Genomic DNA, 24,890 nt, shown 5'->3' with positions numbered 1-24,890 from the left:
TGTGGCTTTTTATTAACAAAAGGTTGCCGCGTTGCAAATTTTAGAACTTTACTTGTTATACTTGCTGCACTACGTTCGATTTTCTGAACGTTGTGGTGCCAATGAATAGGTTGTGGTGCTCATGAATAGTAATTTAGTAGCAAACGAATTGTAAAAAAACTGTAGCAATTTCATAACACGAACATTAATAATAAACTGAATTAATATCATTTTCGATCTTTTTAAAGTATGACCTACTATCACTCAGCTTCGCAGACTTTAAGGTTCATTTGGTGTCTAATAAATTAATACTTGATAGCAAATGGTCGGCGTAATTCTAATTCTGTTCTGTATTTCCAGGTATTATTTATAAGGCAAAAATCTAGGTATGTGAAGTTGGCATGTACATTGTACATCGTAGTTCAGCTTGTAATTCGCCAATGACAAGCTTGTAGTTGGGTATTCAGCGTGTAGTTCGGCTTGTATATTGTACATAGTAATTCACCTTGTAGTTCGCCAATTACAAGCTTGTAGTTGGGTATTCAACTTGTAGTTCGGCTTGTATATTGTACATAGTAATTCAACTTGTAGTTCGCCAATTACAAGCTTGTAGTTGGGTATTCAACTTGTAGTTCGCCAATTACAAGCTTGTAGTTGAGTATTCAGCTTGTAGATCGGCTTGTATATTGTACATAGTAATTCAACTTGTAGTTCGCCAATTACAAGCTTGTAGTTGGGTATTCAACTTGTAGTTCGGCTCGTATATTGTACATAGTAATTCAACTTGTAGTTCGCCAATTACAAGCTTGTAGTTGGGTATTCATCTTGTAGTTCGGACAAATACATTAGCATACATTATATTTGAATTACAAGCTAGTAGTTGGGTATTCATCGTGTAGTTCGGACCAAATACATCAGCATACGTTGTATTTGAATTACAAGCTAGTAGTTGGGTATTCATCTTGTAGTTCGGACCAAATACATCAGCACACATTATATTTAAAATACAAGCTAGTAGTTGGGTATTCATCTTGTAGTTCGGACAAATACATTAGCACACATTATATTTGAATTACAAGCTAGTTGTTGGGTATTCATCTTGTAGTTCGGACCAAATACATCAGCACACATTATATTTGAATTACAAGCTAGTAGTTGGGTATTCATCTTGTAGTTCGGACAAATACATTAGCATACATTATATTTGAATTACAAGCTAGTAGTTGGGTATTCATCTTGTAGTTCGGACCAAATACATCAGCATACGTTGTATTTGAATTACAAGCTAGTAGTTGGGTATTCATCTTGTAGTTCGGACCAAATACATCAGCACACATTATATTTGAATTACAAGCTAGTAGTTGGGTATTCATCTTGTAGTTCGGACCAAATACATTAGCATACGTTGTATTTGAATTACAATCTTATTACATAAGCCTCAAATCTTGCGGTCATGGTTGAGCGCTTTTTTGCATGTAACTCCTCAAGTATTCGGTTTAGAGCTTCGGTTCCTATCCCAATTTGTTTGAGAGGTCTTACTCCCTGAATCGGGAGAGGTCACATATTGGGCGCATCTAGTATAAATTAGAACCGAGTCTAAAGCGTTCGAATGTTATTTAAGCCAAGTCAAAAGTTTATTTTCAGATCATGTTATTACAGAACATAACTTTACTCAAAATTGAACATATTGACATGGCATGAAAGTAAACATAATCAAAAGCATATGAAGAAAGTATAAAAAACGACGATTGAAACTAATACATATAAATAAGTAAATATAATTATGTGACTAGCTTCGTCTAACCTTAGTAAACGATAAAAAACATAGCCATATCATACAAAATTGACTTTTATTATAAGCCATCGGAAAATTAAATGTTGTCAATTTGGGCCAATTAACAGAGTATCTAGGAATATATTGAGTACGTTAATCTCTATATTAAGGACATATCAAATAGTGATTGTATTATTTCAACCACATTAATGTTACATTTAGTACAAATTGTGTCTTCTCGAAATATTGGCGATGTCATCAGACGACTACACGGTATTGTGTTTAAATGCTGTGGGGGAAATAGACTGGTCAGCTTTTTTAAGAACATGTAATGATCTATTTTTAGAGAAATGTTTACAAACCAGTCTTACAATTATAGTTGACTGCGCATGCGCCAAAATGTTGGCGATTATATCTGCAGACCGTCGGGACCCGGGATCCGGGACATAAATTTCAAAATTAGTTTTGTTATGTTTTATAAGCGATGCAATGTTTTAACTGCCCTGTGAATCGTTTGAAACTGATTTGGACCGTGTTAGAGGAACAATAGATGACACCACATGTTAAATCGACCATGAGTTCTTGTAGTGTCATATAAGATCGTCCAGGATGTGGTTTATCAAGTAAATCATGTGTTCACACAGGCCCGGCCAAATTTGACACAAAGACCATAATGAAACGTTCTTATTTTAAATCCACAGGATGATGCCACATGACAACAGTCAAAGGCCTGAAGTTTTCAACTTATGCTTTCAGTGAACACTAACCGTAAAATTAAGCGTACGGAGTAAATTTAGAATCATTTCCATTAAACTTTTTATTTACTTGATAAACCACATCCTGGACGATCTTATATGACACTACAAGAACTCATGGTCGATTTAACATGTGGTGTCATCTATTGTTCCTCTAACACGGTTGCTCAAACAACAACTTTTACCAAAATATGCACATTTTGAAATATAATATTGAGTATTTTCACATGAGAACTCAAGTGGCAGCAAGTTATAATTATACGTATGTAATGATCATTAAATCATATGCATTCAGCATATTTAATTCCTTCCAAAACTAATCAGTTTCAAACGATTCACAGGGCAGTTAAAACATTGCATCGCTTATAAAACATAACAAAACTAATTTTGAAATTTAGGTCCCGGATCCCGGGTCCCGACGGTCTGCAGATATAATCGCCAACATTTTGGCACATGCGCAGTCAGCTATAATTGTAAGACTGGTTTGTAAACATTTCTCTAAAAATAGATCATTACATGTTCTTAAAAAAGCTGACCAGTCTATTTCCCCACAGCATTTAAACACAATACCGTGTAGTCGTCTGATGACATCTCCAATATTTCGAGAAGACACAATTTGTACTAAATGTAACATTAATGTGGTTGAAATAATACAATCACTATTTGATATGTCCTTAATATAGAGATTAACGTACTCAATATATTCCTAGATACTCTGTTAATTGGCCCAAATTGACAACATTTAATTTTCCGATGGCTTATAATAAAAGTCAATTTTGTATGATATGGCTATGTTTTTTATCGTTTACTAAGGTTAGACGAAGCTAGTCACATAATTATATTTACTTATTTATATGTATTAGTTTCAATCGTCGTTTTTTATACTTTTCTTTATATGCTTTTGATTATGTTTACTTTCATGCCATGTCAATATGTTCAATTTTGAGTAAAGTTATGTTCTGTAATAACATGATATGAAAATAAACTTTTGACTTGGCTTAAATAACATTCGAACGCTTTAGACTCGGTTCTAATTTATACTAGATGCGCCCAATATGTGACCTCTCCCGATTCAGGGAGTAAGACCTCTCAAACAAATTGGGATAGGAACCGAAGCTCTAAACCGAATACTTGAGGAGTTACATGCAAAAAAGCGCTCAACTATGACCGCAAGATTTGAGGCTTATGTAATAAGCTTGTAATTCAAATACAACGTATGCTAATGTATTTGGTCCGAACTACAAGATGAATACCCAACTACTAGCTTGTAATTCAAATATAATGTGTGCTGATGTATTTGGTCCGAACTACAAGATGAATACCCAACTACTAGCTTGTAATTCAAATACAACGTATGCTGATGTATTTGGTCCGAACTACATGATGAATACCCAACTACTAGCTTGTAATTCAAATATAATGTATGCTAATGTATTTGTCCGAACTACAAGATGAATACCCAACGACTAGCTTGTAATTCAAATATTATAAATGCTGGTGCAGTAATGGTGAACTACAAGCTGAATACCGATATACAAGCTTGTAATTGGCGAACTACAAGTTAAATTACGATGTACAATGTACAAGCCGATCTACAAGCTGAATACCCAACTACAAGCTTGTAATTGGCGAACTACAAGTTGAATTACTATGTACAATATACGAGCCGAACTACAAGCTGAATACTCAACTACAAGCTTGTAATTGGCGAACTACAAGTTGAATACCCAACTACAAGCTTGTAATTGGCGAACTACAAGTTGAATCACTATGTACAATATAAAAGCCGAACTACAAGCTGAATACCCAACTACAAGCTTGTAATTGACGAATTACAAGCTGAACTACGATGTACAATGTACAAGCCAACTTCACATACCTCAAAAACCTCACGATTGCTGTATAAGCAAAATATCGCAGTCGTTACTTCAAGCAAAACGCTCGAAACATGTTTCAAAACCGCTGAAACTCTTAAAACAACCAAAACTTGAAATATTTTGATACCAACAAAAACGCCATCACATTGCATCAGTCTATAGCCCAATCTTTATAATCTTTAACGCAGATACCTTAAAAAAAACACCATATTTGTTGGAGTCGTTTTTATCAATAAATAATGTAGCGGATGTAGAAATTAGACATAACTCGGACTCAAATGTGTTTGGTTTGGTGCTATTTTTTTGTAATTCGGATGTGTCGAATATTCGTTATCTCGAACATTTTTCCCCCAAGTCCTGACGACTTCGACATAACGAGTTGCGACTGTATATGTTTATTTAAGTTCAACATCGTAGCAATGCTAGTTGACGCCAGTTTCTCTCATTAGAACAAGACGGAGAGTGGGGCGATTGGCAGTCGTGGGCAGCGTGTTCCGCAACGTGCGGAGACGGGTACCAGTACCGACTCAGATATTGTGACAACCCCGCACCAAGCGATGACGGAAGCCAGTGTTTTGGGGAATCACTGGAGCTGACCAGCTGCTCCGCCAATCAGACCAGCTGCTATGACGAGTCAGGTGGATCGGGAGGAAATGGAAACTTGAACGGGTACTCATCGAACGTGAGTAAATTAATTTTGTGAATCCGTTTAAAGATGAAAGAAAAGATCCGTTTTCAAATTATTAATTGAACTTCAAAGATCCTTAAGTAACCTTAAAATACAAAAAGGTAACATAGAAGAGAGTGTCAAGAGGTAGCCAACGCTCGTCCATTTTTCTCAGTTGGTTAGATTACCTAACGACATCCTCTTGCGAATGTTCTCATTGTGAACATATGCACCAAGTTCGCAGGGGCCATGATTATGAACAGTCTATAGTCAAGAGTTCAATCTTACGAATTAACGGCGAATCTTCAGTTCATTGTAATGTTAAGTTTTGATGATGAATTTTATAACTATTCAAAATTGAACAATTATTCACATTTATTTAAAAAAAATGAAATAAAGATGATTCTTTTACTGATTTAATGAAAACTGGTTTTCGAGTCTAAATTTGGACGTGAGACTTTTGTTATCATGTTCCTGAACATTACCTCATACTAATCTCAATTGTTACCAAAAAAATCAATTTTCTGAAAGATTTCATAACGCTTTTAGCCATAAAACATAATTTTCGAACGGAAATATGAAAAATGTGCGATGTGATGTTTTGTTAACATTCTTATATGACTGGCTTCCAGAACTTAAGCAAAAGTTGGCTCACTTAATGACAAAATAAATGAACAAAAAGTTTTCAACAGTGTCTATCTGTGAGAGTGGAGCTTTAAGGTTTTTCACAACGCTGACGACCGACCATTCCGTTAATATCCATCAATAACTCGGTAGAAAGCTGGTTTCCGACGATGACGACGATCCACTAGGGCCAAATACACGTCTTTGTGTTATTTAAAACCATACAACCTTCTTAAAATGGATTTTATAAATACAAAATGATTTATTTATATTCTCAGACATGTCCTTCCGGGTTCTTCACGTGTCAGAGCGGGCGGATCACGTGTATCGAAGAGAGCTTCGTTTGTGACTGCACCCCAGACTGTGATGACGGAAGTGACGAATCCTCCGCCTGGGGTCAGTGCTCGACCATTTGTAGGAATGACGCCTCAGGTAAATATTTGCACTGAATTGCTCCATACATACTGAAATAATGAGAGTGTCAAAGTGACTAGACATCGGATAATGCAACACACCGTCTTCTTCGACCATTAGTGTCGTCACTGCTTATGAATATTAAAGCTTTCTTAAAGGGGCTGTACTCCGTATGGTGAAATAGCGGAAAAATAAATTGTCGAAAACTAACATAAACTTGGTATTGATGTGTACAATGCATTGAAACTTACAAACTGAAGTACCACATAGTTTTAAATTACAATTAATTTATTTTTCGCATTTTTTTCGTATTTTTCCATTAAAAAAATACTAGGTATGTCTACCTAGTAAAATTCATTCATTATGCGTGATTGGCTAGTCGATGTTATCACGTGATATTACCAAGTTAGGTATATAGCTTAAATAGTCCAACTGTTTAGGGTAAGCCTTCGTAGCACAGTGGATACAACACTGAACTGCAATTTTGGTGACACCGGTTCGAACCCTGTTTCCGACTCGTTTTTTTATTACATTTGGTATTTTTTTACAATTATGATATCAAAGAGTAAATCATTTTATTAAATAATTGTCCTGCGATTCGTTGCAGAAAAAAAAGTTTTTGGTGCCAAGTTGTACACTCCCTTTAAGCTAAGTTGCAAATTTACAGCGTATAAAAAGCGAGAGTCAATTTAAAGGGATATTTTGCATATGTCATGATGATGATGATGATGATGATGATGATGATGATGATGATGATGATGGATGATGATGATGATGATGATGATTTAAAAAAAGTTTCTTAAAAGCAAAATGAATTTAGTGAATGTAACCACTATGTATTCGATAAAGTGTTCAAATCCGGTGTAGATGAAGAAACAATGCAGTAAAAATGATTATAAAAAGTAGATCCAGTAGATCCAGCATTTTTAGCCTGTTTTTGAAATCACAATTCATTCAGCTTCAAAAACTCGTAAATATGGAAAGTAGCCAATAGTCTTTACTTTGATTCATTGTCACTAGCTAAATAAAAGAAAGAAGACAAGCGACAATGAATAAATGCTTCCAAATCAGTGTAATTTGCCCGACATTACGATGTGTACGTCGTGAAGCGAGAATGGGGGTTCTGACTTTAACGAGATTGTGGCTGTGGTCAATCTATTATCTACTTATATTGTATACAAACAAACGTTTATATTATTTTATGGTTTGAACTTTTTGAAACATTCGTACTTAACTGCGAAAACACGTTTAAGTAAAGTTGCACTCTTACTCCCAGATAAGATGTACAACAAATACAAATATTGTTTTAATATTCCAAAAGGGATGAAAAGTCGAAATCAATTGCTCTTATGAATGATACGAGGTTTAATTTGAAAGAAATGATCATAAAACACAGTTTTTCTACCGTATGACACTATAGTAGACCACAGAAAATCTTTTAGCATTCACCAATCATTTAATATGTTTGCGTTTTTCTGCTGTTAAATACACGGTTACAATCTTGTATTTAATATTTTGCATGAATGCCTTATTTAGTAGGCAGTTAAAGGTTTTTATGTCAAAATTGGTGTTTGTTATACATGTGTATGCATTGATTTTGAATAACAGTGTCTCTTTAAACGAGTATTCGTACAGCAAAGTCCAATGTTCGACCGAGATTCGATAGCTATAATCAAAATATGTCGCCATCGTAACACTTCCCTGCAAAGACTTTTTTGTTTTATTTCCAGCAATGGAGTGGCGGATGTTCTTGCTGGCCGCCGTGCTGATGGTTTTTGTTTGAGGACGACAACGGAAACATTTCGGGGATACTTTCACCCATATATTTTGAAATCAGGATTATAATAATACAATGATAACACCATTCGGAACTCATCGGCCATTTTATCGAAAACAACCCCGGATGTATGCCGGTACATCAGTTGAAGTAGTTCGCCATTGTTTAATTATATCATTAATTAATGGCAGTGTTATGTATGTATGTAAAACTTATGTATGTATGTTTTAGATTTGTATTTATTGATCTAAGTTTAAATTGATTGCCAGTGAAGTGTATTATTGCAAACATAATTAACATTCCCTAGAGTTAAGTCATAAAGTTTAACTGCTAAATAAAATTACAACGCGATCTACTTGCAGGGGACTTAAACGTTCCGCTTTTTGAGTATGTAAACCGTCGAAAAACATCGGAGGTTGTTTCCGATAAAAATGGCTGAGGAGCTCCGAATGTGATAATAGGTGTAAAGAAATGTACTATTTAACTGGATACAGTTTGTCGTACCACTAAACGTTGGTATTTAGAATGGTTGAAAATACATCTTCCATGTATGTATTCTACAAACAAATCTAAAGGGAGACGACACTTACTCCACTTTCCAACCTATAAATAAATAAATTGAGACCAAACTAAATAAAGACTTTATCATACCAAAAGCTCGCTCAGGTGAACATGCGCGCATTTAAAAAGGCTACATGTATGTGCACATCGTTTTTGGTTTCAAGGCGGGAGGCCCCAACATTTTGTTTTTCTGCCAACTATGTTCTTAAAACTTGTGATACTTTGGGCGTAACTGATGTTGGAAGAACTCGTTGCCCATTCCTGTTTCATGTCCTTTTATATGAACGTAAGCTTTGTTATATTGCACTGTTTTTGTTCCTTTGTTGTTTCCTTCATCATATATTGTGTAAATGTATCAGTATGCAATAAAATATGATTAAATTAAATACTCGTGATCGCAACTTCAGTACCAACATATTCTGTGCAAGTTGTATAGATAGTATTAATTTTAGTTATATTTTACCATTCCGAGTATGTTTTTGTTATTTATGTTATTTGTTTGAGACCAACCAATATTAAAGTTGTCAATACAATCACAGTTAATAAAAAAGTCACCTTTTGTCTTGTATGTTTCCCTCCTTTCATTTTTATTGATGGATTTTTATTGTGCAAGGAGCGTTGTATAAATAGAGGTAACAGCGGCGCATAACCGTTATAGTTTGTCTCTTGGCAGATATGTCTATTTTAATACATCAAAATATTCCCATCAGGCTTCCACACACTTTAAGCCGTAAAATCTAGGCAGATAATGCTTTTGCAAATTGTTCTTTTGGTGATATTTTATTCAAAACTTGTTTAAAACACTTCTAGCGGAATTGCGAGTTTCAAAACGACGTCCACCAATTAGACACTTGATGTGGTGATTCAACTAGAAGACCAGGATGAAAGCGCTGGGTTGTATGTTGGATGTGGCAAAAATTGGCAAATTTGTTGTTATAAATATTCTGTGAACTAAAATATATCTTTACAACGCAAATATCAATCATTACCATAAAGAAACTGCGAGCCCACAACAGCAACTCACATACTTATGTTTTTACCCTATTAATATTCATAGTTTCTTTTTAAATAAATTACTTCATGTGGAGTTTTGCTGACCCCCCCCCCCCCTCCAAAAACAAAACAAAAACAACAACAACAACAAACAACAACAAAAAAACAACAACAAAAGAACAAAACAAAAAAACAAGAAAAAACATACAAATAACAACAACTTCTTTTAAAGCTACACTGATTTACCATTTTGACATATTTTTTGGGTCTTGGAATGAGTCATTTTAGCGTCAACATCTAACAACCAGTGATATAAGACTGCTGGCAAAAGATCAGATCGCATATTTTCATATTTCCGTTCGGCAATTGCGTTCATCAATCGATGAACGCAACATCTTCGGATATGTTCGGATCGTAATTCATTGAATAGCAATATACATGAAAGCTATTGATCTTGTTATTGGTTGTATTGTGTCTGCAGGTCCCGTAACATTGACCAACCCAATTGCGTTCATACCCCGATAATGACATCAACCCCGCAATTAATTCCTTAATTCAAACTGTTTTATTTACTTAATGTTGTTCGGCGCTAAGGCCTCGGGTAACATTCTGCTCTCCGGTTGACAATATCAAGGTCACACATGCTGCGATATGTTATTTATATAAAATGTATAGACAAGACAAAAACTATGATATTGCTAGTTACTAGTACTATCTTATAATTCAGAGGCGGCCATGTACCGTATTAATCTTAACAAGAAATATTCTCTTTACAATTCATAAACAGTTTTCTATTGAATAAAATGATTACAATCTCATTAAATAATAAGTGTATTTACAACCTCAGCAAATAAATATGACTTGTACTAACTAATGGAAGTTAAACATCATATTCTGTAGGAAATCTCAAGGAAATGCCATTACCGCTTTCAAATTGACAAATATAATACTAGCAGAAATCTGATATTTTAAGTATAGTTGAGCTATCCTTCTTCCGTTTTTGTCGTATTTAACTTCATTATATTTGGTCATCATCCGCGCGTACAATTGCGTTTTCGGCGTCCATGCTTTCACAAGTCAATAAGAGTGATTTTCCCTTGTTTAACTATGCAACAATATTTGAGCGGACATAAAAAGAAGACTGGTTCGCCCCTTCAGTACGTCGATCTTTACTTCTATACCACGAACATGATTGATTTACTATCCCTGTTGATCCGCCCACCACTTCTATGAATGCCACATTTAATATATCTAAAATAAAATAAAAAATATTACAATTATCCTAATTTTGTTTATTTCGCAGCTGATGTCTTGAAAGGATCACTGCAGAATCGCCTAGAGCAATTAAGTTTTCAACTATGACATTAGCAACGTTGTTGATTTTAAACAGAGTTCTGAATAATCAGCCCAATGTATGACTTATGCCGTGACAAACTATTTGTCCATATGAAGGTAGGTGGGCTTTATGATATGGCAAAAAAATACTGTTCAAGCATTTCTTGCTAGATGTTAACATGAAAAGGCGAACATAAAAGTAACGAATTGTTACGGATATTTTGGACTTTAAAGTGTATTCATAAATAAACGAGTAGAAATATAGTTTTAAAGGCCATTTAACTGATTGAAAAACCGATTGACCAATGAAAGGTAACACAAAATTGGTTAAAGATCGATTCTTTCTATTCTGCTCGTAGTATATCGTTACTTGATGCACCATATCACGCAGCTACCATTTAAGTAACGTTTCTTGAAACATAAACACGAACTATAAGAATATCCAAAATGACAAGTCACAGAAAGTGTTATTTTCTAGACATCATTATTTTAACACAATTCGGTGTCGTAAACGCATTCACCCAGTTCTCGAAAGCGTACATTTATGATGGCGTTGACGTTGCGGCCAACACTCTGAGGAGTAGCAAGTCATCCCGGGTGGAGAGCTGTCTTCTGTCATGTGCCAAAGATACCGAATGCCGCAGCCTTGTCTTTGAGGCTTCGTCTCAAGAATGTATTTTCGGGAGCTTGAATTTCCCCGGAACTTACCAGAGAATGACAGCGACGCAAATGGAATCTTATCAGAAAGCAGGTAAGACTTGGTAAATATTTTTAAAGTTTGAAAATTACAATGAATTACAATGTTTTTTGTGAACAACCATTGTTGTTATTAAGATTTTATGAAAGAAAGCATTCGGTGTTTAGTTTGGACACACGAGTACATAATAATATAACTTTTGTTATTTTAAGAACAAATCAGGACATACAGTGTATTAAGACATTAAAAAGGTATTAAGACATTAAAAAAGGCACCCTCTATAAATATAGTTTTTTTCACATGCATAAACATTAACTATTACTCGGAAGCAATATATATAAATAAAATGCATGATCAAAAATAAATACTACAGCAGCCATTTTGTTTATAACTTGGATAATTTGTCCACAGAGTATCTTTTGATAATTGTGTTCATTTAAATGAGTGGATTGATTTAAAGAAATAATCAGATTACAATATACATATTAATAAACATTTCAGTTAAACTTTGACTAATCAAAAGGACTGACCAGACAGGAAAGATTAACATGACATTGTTACATAAGTTATAGATACCGTATGATATCGGCTTTATTACAAAATATAAAACTGTACTATTTGTTATATAATAAGGAGTCCTGCATCATATGTAGAAAATAGTTGTACCATGTGTCACCATATGTCACCAATTAATGAACAAAACCATTATTATCGCCGTCATCATCATCATCATCATCATCATCATCATCATTTTTGTGTCCAATTTCAATAAAATAATTCATCAACTAGGGAAGAACTGCAGCTTGAAAGTGCTACAAACCAAAGAAATAATATAATACAAACGGAGATGACAATGCATAAAAGGGTGAGTTTTTCGGCTTTATGTCCTTAATGATTTCAGAGTAATGCTGCAAGTAAATCAAGCAAAATGGTATATTACGTTGCAACAATTCACATTAAAACATTGTTGTCCATAAATGGTAAAAGTGTCACTGAATTCCTTTTCGAATTCGCTAAACAACCTCTCAAACTTGTTATCTAACATTTGTCTTAAATAGAATAGAAGACATTTTAAAAATCTTACACTTATTCCTGTTTACTTAAGTTCTTCCTGTGCAACATATTTGGTGACATTTTATTATCCGATATTAAAAATAAAAAGGGATATGGTACACATAAAATGCTAACCAACAAAACTGAAACCCTCATCGAGCATTACAGAATTTGAATAAATTTTACGCCATTATTACATCTGATTTTGAAAATATTACCTGTTCGAATTTTTCTAAGTTTGTTTTACAAACATTAATGATAATAATTTTGAATTTATACATTTAAATGTGGAAGGAATTTCCAACAAATATAGTTGGGCTGATTTTCAGATTGGCAAAACCAAATTTAGCTTCTGGTGATGGAAATCATTGTTTGACGAGAACCAGAGCACAAGCGGGGATTATTTTGCAGGAAAGACGCGAACTGTTACAATTTTCTATTCCAATTTATTGATACTTTCACTCAATTTCACTATTTTTTTAGTGACGTTTTAGACAAAATTTGGTTGATTTAAACATATTTTGTTCAATATGTCTGAATATAATCATCATCGAATTCACATGAAATACATTTTAAACATTTATAAATTATATATTGAATCTGATTTTAACGAAAGCATAGCGTGTACAGTTTCTCTCCATGGAATCAAACTTTGGTTGAAATAAAAGTACGAGAGGAATTAATTTTTCCAGAAATAAACAAAGATTTAAATTTCCTTCACTCTTCATAACGGTTATAAGTTAAGCTTTGGACGATGTTGAAGACATCCAATAACAAAGGGAAAGAATACATCAAAGAGCAATAGTTATAAATAACTATCCCTGCGCTTTGCCAAATTTTACTTTGCTCATATCTATAAATGTTCAAAGCTTTCATTGATTCCTTTCAATTACTTTTTAGTAATGAACTAGCGCTGGGTATAATTTTTGTAAAATAAAACAAGGGAACTTAACGTTGCAACAAAGTGTTTACGTTTTCACATTTTCATCTACCATTTTATTTTCAAATTTCATTGAACTTTTCCAAGTAACTTCCGAATTCTTTTAGGCTAACTATACAACCGTTGATGATAATAATTTAGAATTTTCCTTTATTTTTTGTTAAACGTGGAAAGAATTTCTAACAAAAAATTATGCTGATTGGTAATTGGAAAACAACAAATTCCCATTGGAGAAGTTGACTTTGAATACAGCATTATTATATTTCTCTATAAAATATCAGAGTTCCAACAATATGTTTTATGTGAATTATCGAACCCAATTAAATGATGGAAAAAATAATAAAATAACACCTACATTGGGTAAAAAACAATGAAAGTAAGTTTGCGAAATTTCAAGATTTACAAATTTTATTCGGATGCGGTTTAAAGTTGCTTAATAACGCTGCAGAAGGGAAATAGACGAAAAGGGGTATAAAGAAGAAGGAATTGCAAAAAAGGAATGTGACAAGCCAGCAAAAAAGAAGAATTTGCAAAAAAAAAAATATGTGAAAAGCCAGCAAAAAAGAAGGAATTGCAAAAAAATAATTTGAAAAGCCAACAAATCTGTGTTGCATTAAAAATATGTTGCATGCTTTCCCCGGCGAAAAAGGTTCATGAAGTTCATGAATTATTCATGAACTTTTTAATGAAAGTTTATGAAGGAAAAATGGCCGATTTATTCATGAAGTTCATGAACTAAAGGTTCATGAATTTCATGAACTTTTTAATGAAAAGTTCATGAAGGAAAAATGGCCAATTTATTCATGAAGTTCATGAACTAAAGGATCATGAAGTTCATGAATTATTCATGAAATAGTTCATGAACTTTTTAATAAAAAGTTCATGAAGGAAAAATTGCCAATTTATTCATGAAGTTCATGAACCAAATTTTAAGAACTTTATGAACTAAAAGTAACTGAACTAAGTGTTCATCATAAGTGGTCATTTTTCTTTCATGACTTTTTTGCAACAAATTAATATTATGAATTTCATGAATATTCATCAATAAATTTTCACTTTGATCACAACAATTTACTCAATAATTGGAAACTATAAATGTTATGCAATAAACATGTAGAAATGTGATGATCACAACTGTAATAAACTATTAGTGGATTGTAAGCAAATTAAACTTGACCTTCACATAAATATTTTATTAAAAATGAAATTACTTTCAATAGTTATGCAATTGAACACACATTAATTTATAATACTAATTCATTGTTTTTCCTAATGGTTTAAGAAGTTATAATGAAACAAGACTAATCATTATAAAATATGACAGTTCTATGGTTTTGTCAAGAAGTCGTCCATTTATAACACTTCCACTTTTTATGACACATAACACTGTTGTGAGTATATACACCTAAGACCTTGCCAAATGATGTAATCATTGGAGATGATGATGTTCTTCTTCTTTAGGGTAGAATGTGTGTAAGTTTCAAATTTATTTAATCACGGCGACTTGCCAAACTTTTTCTGACAGGATCTAGTTAGTGTAAAGCAGTCCCTCACTATACAGGAACAATTTTTCAGTTCTTCTTTAAGTGTAACTCATATTTTTGAACAGTTTCCAAAATTAAATCTGTATCAATGTTGATGCCCACAGCACCTAACATGGAGATGGTAGATGATTTGATTCTATACTGCAGTGCAGTAATATGTATCGCCCATGTCCTCGTTTTCCTTCTCAACCGGCAGTTGTCTTCCTCTATTTTAAGTCTGTTTTCCCTGAAAAATATATGACATTGAATTTAGCTTTTGATGATAAGAAGCAAGTTTAAAATACATAATTAAAGACTTGTTTCTTTAAATAAGGCCAATTTTAAATTATTTTAACTCTAGAAGATTATAGAATTGATGAGATTTTAAGCTGTTCACATTGATGTTTCACTATGCAGTTGAAACAAAATTAGCTAGTATTAATTGTAGGTACAGGACGATTCACATTTAAGCCTCAAAGTGATACCAATTGCGATCTACTGTCAAGTTCTTGAGTCATATGACAGTTAAGGGGCATTGCTCTCGTAGTAGAATTGCTATGTTTGAGAGAAATGGGTCCTCCCGGGGAAAAAAACAATAAATATATAACTTTGTATTAACACTTACTTCTGTCAAATATAAATTTGGTTCCATTGAAGTCCACTATGACGCGTTCATGACAAGAAAAATTTCATAACTTTTAAAATTATCTTAGCTAAAACTGTTACCAATTACTCTAGTCAGTAGTGTCATGAACACGTGAGCACCTGCAGAAATTGTAGAGGACATGTTGGTGGGTTGGGGCTCTGTATGGTGGCAACATGATCAGGGTTCAGGCGTACCGGTAACAGGAAAAGTTGACATCCTCACTTTTGCCACATCTATAGCCATGTAACTGCATAACTGGTTGTGTATTACTCGTCTCCATTGAGTGTGAAATGGACAATTTAAGTTAGTGAATATCATAAACAATTATGTGTAAGACATGTTTTCTTCACCCAATCACACAAGAACATTAAATAAATGCAGTCACATATCACAATTCTAAACTGTCACATATTTTCGCGACTTCTTTAAATTGTCTCTTTTCCGATCAAATGAAAGTATTACACTAGTTAACACATTTCAAAGTGATGAAGCGAAATGACAATAAGTTTCAATGATTTTTTGTAAGAAAAACATATAATTCATAATTAGAAAAATCAAATTGACGATTGACATGCTCTTTCCAATTCCAGAAATTACAATTTACAGTCACTTGATATTGTCATTGAATAACGTTGTACATTAAGTAAGGAGTCAAAACCAAATTAGTTCAACAATAATTTACAAGTGATAGGTAAAAACTCACCAGTTTGCCATCGTGGTCATTTTAATGACCTTCACAGTGAAAGCTTCATCCATTATCGTCTGCAGAACTGTACTTCCGGTTCAATTCAAAATGGCGGCTATTGTTGTCATTCAGCTGTGTTTGCAAATTTGAAAATTTGTCAGAACATCAATGAAGACAACTAATGGACTTTGAATTACTCTAAAGGATAGAAATCATAGCTATTATTTATCTTGCCAGCTTTCAGCCAATGTGTTACATTTTCACGCTGTCTAATAGTGGAGATTACAAACTACTGTTTGGCACATTGACGTCACCTCAAAGCAAAGACTCAAGACATTTGCTTAAACAAAACGTAAGTCAATTCTGAAGTTTAAAAATCATATAAACGACTATGAATGCCTATCAATGATATATGTACAGCATGGTCACTAAAACAGAAGTTGTATGAGAAAGCTATTTCTTAACCAATCAAAAAATATTTCAGAACCAGTTGTTTGGGTTTATGAGAAAATCTTCTTTTGTTTTTCAACACCTTGTTAAGAATATTCCCTCAGCCACAAATCACAGATCATCTGTAAACGAAGTAGATGAACAAGAAAGGTAAAAACATGCCACATTCCCCTCTCGAATCCCTGGTGTACCCCGGCCCTGGGGGGGGGGGGGGCGTTGTTACAATTGTCTGACTGGTGCATTAACAACTAGAAAAGATATGTTTAAATGCAAACTTGAATCTTACGTTGCAGTTCTGCTAAACTTAAATGAAATGTTCAGGAACTTGACAAACAATCTTTCAAAGTTCATGAACTTATTCAAAAGTTCATCAACTTAAAATGAGGTTTATAAACTTTCAGTTAACTGGTCAAACGTTCATGAACTAATAAATTATCACAATAATAGTTCATGAACTTCAATACTTGGTTAATGAACTTCACAAAAAATATTTCAAAGTTCATGAACTTATTTGGAAGTTCATGAACTTTTGGCATAGTTCATGAACTTTTGGAATAGTTCATGAACTTCATGAACCTTTTTCGCAGGGGTTGGGCGCCCATCATAGGCGAAGCAAATTTACTAGCACTATTTTCATCACCAGTCAATAACAAAAAACTTTTTTATAGTAAAAGTTAAAACTAGAAAAAATATTACTTAAACAATAATGACTGCGTCTATTTCTCGCATTTTATTAAAATAAAGGGCATGGAAAAATGTCAAACGTAAATTAATTGGAGTATTGTTGTCATGCCATGCGAGGCAATGCGCACGAACCAAACACTGTTTGGTCTTGAGATGTAAGCAAATCATGGTCCAGATTGCATACCGTTTCTACTGAAACTGGTAAGGTTTTGACAATTTCATGGGCCGTTCGATCTTACCCAAAGTCAGTTAAAAAGATCAGCTCCGTATCTCAAGACAGACATACAGACACACAGTTTATTTCGACTTGTACAATGTGCATCGTCAGCAGCACATATGTTTATAATGATCACTGTCACCGCGTATGCAAATTAACAAACAGTGTAGTACAAACCAGTATATCTACAAACAAAACACACACAAGTAAATACGTTACAACTTTACCACGAATAGGGTACCTTATGCAATTGTTATAATCTATTTTGATCAGAGGATGAACGCATTTTATATTAAGCGTAAAGGGACTTGCTCATGGTTTGTACAATGCACTTTTTAAATACTGTTTAAATACGAAAGCGTGGAAAATCATGAAGAGTGTTAAAACTTAGATACTGACAGCTGGAACTCTTTAAAAGGACGTTACAAACGGCTTTCAGTGATTTCGTTGTTGCGTGGTTGGTTGATTGACATTTTCACATTGTGTTATCAATGTATTACTGAAACGTCAAAATATCACTGTTTGTTGTATAAGTTCTTGCGGCCTTGGCGTTATAAGGGCGTCGATTATCTATTGTTTTCTTAACTTTACCGGCGTGGGTCCGCACCCCACTACAAGCAAAGTATTGTTCTATACTTAAATTGTATTTTATTACATTAAATATTAGTGGATCTTACTTGAGAAAATTTATAACAAACGTTCACAGTTTAATAAGCTCGGTTATATTTTTGATGGCAACAATTGTAAATATTTAAATATATAGGCGGTCTTATATAATAGCATTTATTAATGTTTCTTTCTAATAGTATCATAACCAAATGGACAAACACAAACACAAAGTGAAATTCATTATCAATATTATTGGAATTACAACATAATCAATATCTTTGTTTTCGTATATATTATTTCTGGCGTATCTAACGGTTTAAATATATATATGTGTGCACAGACAGCCAAAGCCTAAAAAATAAATAAATAAAAATTGTAAAATTTAGGACAACATGTCAAGCTAACTTTCTTATTCAAGACTGGTGTTTTAATTTCTATACATATCTAACATTGTGTTTTTGCGCACCATACCGATCTTTTTTAAACGCATTGTGTATTCTACATTTGATGCTATCATCATAAATGTAACATAAACCAAACTCATTTCTATTTTTCTTATGTGATACAGTGAATAGTGTGATCTGGCTGCTATTCAAGGTTGTTTAAAATAGTGTGACATTGTGGCCCACTGTACAGGAAATTTGATTTCATTTCAATGATCACTTTCCATAGTTAATTTTGCAATCGAACTCTGACGAGGTAGTGTGCCCATTGTAAATACGTTGTGGAAAGCTTGGATCAGAAATACTCAAGTGAGAGAATGGACAAAGTGAAATTGCTACAAATTGACAAATAAAGAAGGTCATTTTGTTTTTTCTAGGTTAATGACTCAAGACCTAATAACGCGATATTATTATTGATTGAACCAAATTGAGATAGAATACCCAGAAACATTGTAGCAATGTTTGTTAAAGCTTGAATAAGAAATGTGATTTTGGACAAATTTGACACTTCATTGACAAAAGCTCTAAAGTTAATTGTTTGATCTAGCTCTTGATTTATCCGAGTCGAGATATTTTGCTAAAACTTAATTGTGACCAAATTTGGTCAAGACTGGAGTACATATACAACTTTTACAAGGCGAAAGCCCGACAACATTATTCCTGTATGGTTGCCATGACACGCAGTCGACATTAAAACATCCCTTGAACTATCAATGCCCACGTGCAGGCCTACATGATAAATTTCATCAATATACGCTTAGGGGTTTTGATGATAACGTGCGCGCAAGAATCTCCATGCACTCTACATGGTAAAAAGAATTAATTGCCATAAATCTGTGAAAAGATTCCGAGCGAATCACGCCAACGACAGGTATCAAAAGCCTTATTATAATGTAGTCCTTTGAAGTTTTTATCCGAGTCCGACAAGTAGAGTTGTCGGAGATGAAGCTCGCACACAATATTTATGAGACCTATATGGAAAAGAAATTAGAAACGGCCATAACTCCAGCGTAAGGTTTTAGAGATGAAGCGCGCAAAATATGGTGTCCGGAAACAGACGAACTGATAAGTGGAACCAGTATAAATTAGGTATTGAAAGTACCAAAAATATACAATTCACGATGATTTATTTTAACAGCTTACATATAGAGCAGCATCGTTTTACATTTGGTACATGGCACAAAAAAAATAACATATGGTGCAGAATAATCAGCATCATTATCCAGTTTTGATGCGTTTTCTGTATGTTGCACTTTACATATGGTATCTTCGCACGGATTTGTAATACAATGTGGTTACATGACCTTATATAATTAATAATTAATTTAATTTCTCCAGTTTTATATTCCAATTATATAATGAAAAATGCTTTAAATGTTTGCATAACGCTTCGGATTAATTTAAACTTGTAACAGTTGTCCATGCAAATTTGTCAGTCCAACAATGTCCGTCTTCTGGTTTGAGTGTGTTCTTTGTGTGTTTTTACGAAGTTTTCTATCGATTTTAGAGCACATCTGCGAAATAATACACAAAAGTAAATATTTAAGCACACTAAATAATGAGTTTCAAACAAATTTGTCAATACAGGTTTTAATAAGAGCTTTTTAAGACTAGAGATATATTGATACTCACCAATTATCAGCAATTGTGTCAGTTGTATAAGAAACTATGCATTTTATGCACCTGCCGTAACTGCCGTTTAAAGGAGTATTGGGCTGATTGATTAATGGTAAAAATACTTTATCCTAATAACTTTTAATTCGTATTTGTTGAACGTATTTTGTGTGAAATGTCATAAGAATTGTATTGACTACATTAATGCTTGCAGAAAGTACAAACAAAGTAAATTACTTGTTTAGTGGCCTCAGTGTTATTTTATTAATTGTAGTTCACAACTGCGATGACGGATGGACGGAGTTTCAAGGCTCCTGTTACTTCATGACCAGGCGAACTCCCTACCTGGGTTATGCAGACGTATGTATCTGTCAGCCTTTCTATGTCATACATGATCTAAGAACAGTTTTTTAATATATTACTGCACTTTTGGGAGATTCCAAAACGGTGGATGTCAAGTTGGTATCCCCTTAGAAAACTAAAGCTAATGAAGTCATCGTCCTAAAATTATGAAAAAGAGACAGGCAGATCGATTCGATCCCTGGACTTAGAAAATGGAACTTCCACAAAATCACTCTGACGTCGTTATGTAAAAGGTGTTACGTTACATTTTAAACATAATGGTCATATCGGAAGTCGTCAATAATGAAACAATAATCATCATTTTTTTATGTCACTAACTGCCTTTATTTACCATGTTTACCAATCTTGGGAGGACGGCTGAACATACCCTCCTACTAGAGATTGCACAGATGAGCATAACCGTCTAGCCAAATGTGATTTTGAGGTGCTACGGCGGTTTATTTCTGATAAAAGTAAATGCTTAAACAAAGTTTTCTTATAAAATCATACTGTTAAACTATTTTTCAGACGGTATGCAAATCACACGGAGCGCATGTTGTGTTCGTGGAATCCGAGGAAGAAAACCAGTTTATTGCCACCTTGACACAACCGGCACGTACAGGTATGGCCTAAACAAACAAGTTTTTTAAGAAATCCTATGAAAAACATTACCTCGAGCTCATCGTCATTTTTTCACAACATGAGAAATAACACAAATTGGCTAGATACATATTTATTTTCGTTTTCCGTAAAAACGATAAACTGAAATGAATATAATACTGACATGGCACGTTAATACGAAATATTGCATTTGCATGGTCCATATAAAACAGTAAACGGAGACAAAATACAATTTCATAGAGAATAACATGTGGATATGTTTGATCACAAGGTCATTCTTCTAGGTTATGTCGTAGTCAGAGAATAGGAGATTATGCCACCGACATGTGTTAACCAAAAACACCCTAATGCTGTGGTCATGACAATGTAGCATTGCAATGTTATTCTTATGTTTTACCATTTCCGCTAGCTTATAATTCCGCAATTTCCTAACAGCCAAAATTAAGAAGATACACGGGAGAAACATAATGTTTAACCCTGGCCTATAATTTATTACCTTTCTTCGCAATTGTCACCAAAAGCATTTGATAAATATATTCCGCTCAAACCTACAAATCCATATTCCCAGCCAAAGTTTAACTCCTTTGTCAACGGAGATAAAACCTTTAAATACATTACTAGAATAATTGTTTGGTTCATCTATAGTAAAGACCATCACATGAATATCAAAAGAATCAGTAGCATGCCGCCTAAAATTTTCCAACAACAAATTTGTGGAAGCACTTCTAAGTACATTGCCCCCCCCCCCCCCAAATCTTTTCTGAAGTTCAACGTATTTGACTGCAGAAGTATCTTTGAGGAACACTTGATTAAAGCTGCCTGCAAAGTACAAGACAAAACCAACAAGGGACAGGCAGACATCTTTAAAAGAGAAAATTCTAGGCGTTCTGCGATCAATATTAGAGTCGATTATCCGACAACCATGACCGCTTCAAACAGCCTGTCGGCAAACGATTTGCACGCTTTCTCTTAAAGTCCATTGACCTAGCAGATGCATTATCCACTATCCTTCAATGCAACCTTGGATTAACATCAAACCAAGCTAAAATTGCATTGGGGAAAACATATATGTTTTAATACCCGAACTGAAATGCACCTTGAATTTACCTAGCTATAGCTGACAGATCATTGCCACCTAAATTTATCGCAGTGATGCTTTGTGACTTGCTTGACATGGTCCTAAATTGACATTTCAGCAACACATATTTCCATCGCATCTTAGGGAACCCTAGCCCTTTTATACATAAGCCATCGACATCCAGACAGTGTCAGCCTGACCCACTGTCGATTTGAACCGCACGATTTGAACCGCGATTCGCCAATTATCCTAATCTGAAAAAACACTGGCTGATTAAGTAAATCTGCGTTACAGATATATGTTTTATAAGAGTCGGAAGTGCTCCTTCCGATACTATGTATCTCGCTATTAGAGACACCGTCCAATGCTAATTATGGCTCGACCACTGCAGAAACTATGATAATTCAAATACACATATGATAAATGGACTTTGGTGGTTTTGGTGATAATCCCTGTGAATTAAAACCCTACTAAGTGGCCGCTCGTTTTGGTGGAGGAACAACAAACCATCACCACCTGGGCGTACCGAAATATAATTTATGATCGACTTACTTGATGTCCCCTTCTATCAGGATTTCCTGAGTCGTTGCTGTCCTCCTAGTTTTTGGATGACCTAACCGTAACCAATAAGGCTCTGTCGCATTCGAAAACAAGATCTCTCCTGAGAAGTGGGTCTGGTGATATACCCGATAACGCAAGCTCGCTAACTCTCAATAAACCAAAAGGCATGCACTAGAAGGTCGTGAGGGAGTATCAGGACGAGCACCTCGTCAAACCGTTATTAGCCATTAATCCAGATATTCTGTTAGTGTGTGGACGGAACAACCACACAGTGATGAAGCTGGCGGGACGGAAGGAACATTAATGCTTTCATTAGTCAAGATCTTATTACATATCCGATGAGGTATATGAGCAGAGAGTCCATTCCCACTGCACTGTAACGTTCTGGGGGAGTGCTAATTGGTCAAATATACTAGCCCTGAAGGCTTTCTCAAAATCAATGATCACTTTCCGTTTCCTCCTAATCCACATTCGGGGTCTGTAAGACCGCACTATTATTTACACGTACAACATGCTGCTTTACTACACAGTTCCACCAAAATCGGATACAAGTTTGAAATTTTTTATCGGTATCTTCCGCTTCGTTTTCTTGAATCCCAGTAATTATTAGGCTGTTACGGCGACTGTACTGTTCGAAGTGTTCCACAAGATCATATAGTTTTTGCCTTGGACGACCTTCGCGATTAGTGCATCTACAGCGTTGTTCATGGCAATTTAAAGCTCGTCGGATAACGGAGACTTTAACTGGGAAGATTTAGTCGTCATATCATTTTTGACAGCTGTAATTTAGTAGGTAGGGCATCAATTGGCTTCTCAATCATAGAGGACAAATCATAAGAGTTAGTCTAGTATTTTGCTTTCGGCTGCCAACAATTCATCAGTAGGTGTGATGGAAAGGTCTCTTTTGTTACACTGTTGAGGTGATATGCGTCGATGATAAAGGCGTTGAACAAGCTTTTTCATATGTTCAAATGTTATATGCTATAATGCTGTGTTGTATAAGGTAAAAATTACACATGTATAATACCTCATTTCATATCCGTCAAATAATCATTTCAAATTTATGTTTTTAACAAACAACTCCTGAAAGTATTAAATAAAGTACTACTAAATCCATTTGCTCAATCTTCAGACCTAAAAAGAAGATTTAAACCACTTTATACACCACCTTTTCATAGGGAGAAAAAGAACGTTTATCACCGCGGGCAACTTCTAACAAACCTTAAGTTACTGTGGTTCTTCAAGAAACACTTGAAGTGGTGTTTGGTATGTTTATATTTTCAGGCGGGGACAAGATCTATCTAGGAATAACGGACTGTGATGGTCCGAAGTTTTCTTACAAGCTGTATGGCACCACACAGACGGCCCCTTACATCAACTTTCGGAATGGGGAAGGGACTGACACATCACCAATCAGTTGCTGCGTATATTTGATCGTAGGATCGCAGTGGAATGACTTTAATTGTTTATATTTGTTTGCTCCAAAGAGGGCTGTGTGTGAAAAAGAAATGTACAATCAACTGTAATGGGAATATATTGATTAAATCATTTCGGCTGATGAAGCTTGAAGAAGTTCTGTTTATGTAAAAAAAGAAACTGTTAAATGAACATGATTTTATGTTTTCTTAAAAAAGATCGGAGTCAATTGGACGTCAACACGTATACGTACGTACGGAAGGAAATACCGCGAAAATTAGACAAAACATCATTAGACGATTTACGATATAGAACACGCTCCTTTATCGTACTGTTGATTTGTCGCATGCCACCTTGATAATTGTTTCCCGAACTCGGGCTGGACCTTTAAAATATATAGAGAATACTAGGTTAGTGCCGTGGATGGAGGAAGTTTATCTTTCTCAATCCACAGCACTAACCTAGTATTTTATTTATCCTGTTACTTTGGTATTTAAACACTATAAATTACTTTAAAATTATTAAGTATCTTTAAAAATAAGAGGGGCAACTGTT

General features: G+C 34.4%; 1 protein-coding gene across 1 annotated transcript in view; it reads left to right on the top strand.

The window, feature by feature from the left end:
* The window catches only part of LOC128244208 (SCO-spondin-like), a 73,238-nt gene that overhangs the window by 38,099 nt on the left and 10,249 nt on the right, over positions 1-24,890 (top strand). Inside the window, exons 21-22 of the mRNA XM_052962223.1 lie at positions 4,835-5,067; positions 5,946-6,108. Coding sequence (XP_052818183.1) covers positions 4,835-5,067; positions 5,946-6,108 — 396 coding nt within the window. The remainder of the gene's footprint in view (positions 1-4,834; positions 5,068-5,945; positions 6,109-24,890) is intronic.

This window comes from Mya arenaria, chromosome 8 (genome assembly GCF_026914265.1).
Source record: "Mya arenaria isolate MELC-2E11 chromosome 8, ASM2691426v1".
Lineage (NCBI taxonomy): Eukaryota > Metazoa > Mollusca > Bivalvia > Myida > Myidae > Mya > Mya arenaria.
Note: the sequence above shows the minus strand (reverse complement) of the source record. Positions and strands in the feature narration are given on the sequence as shown.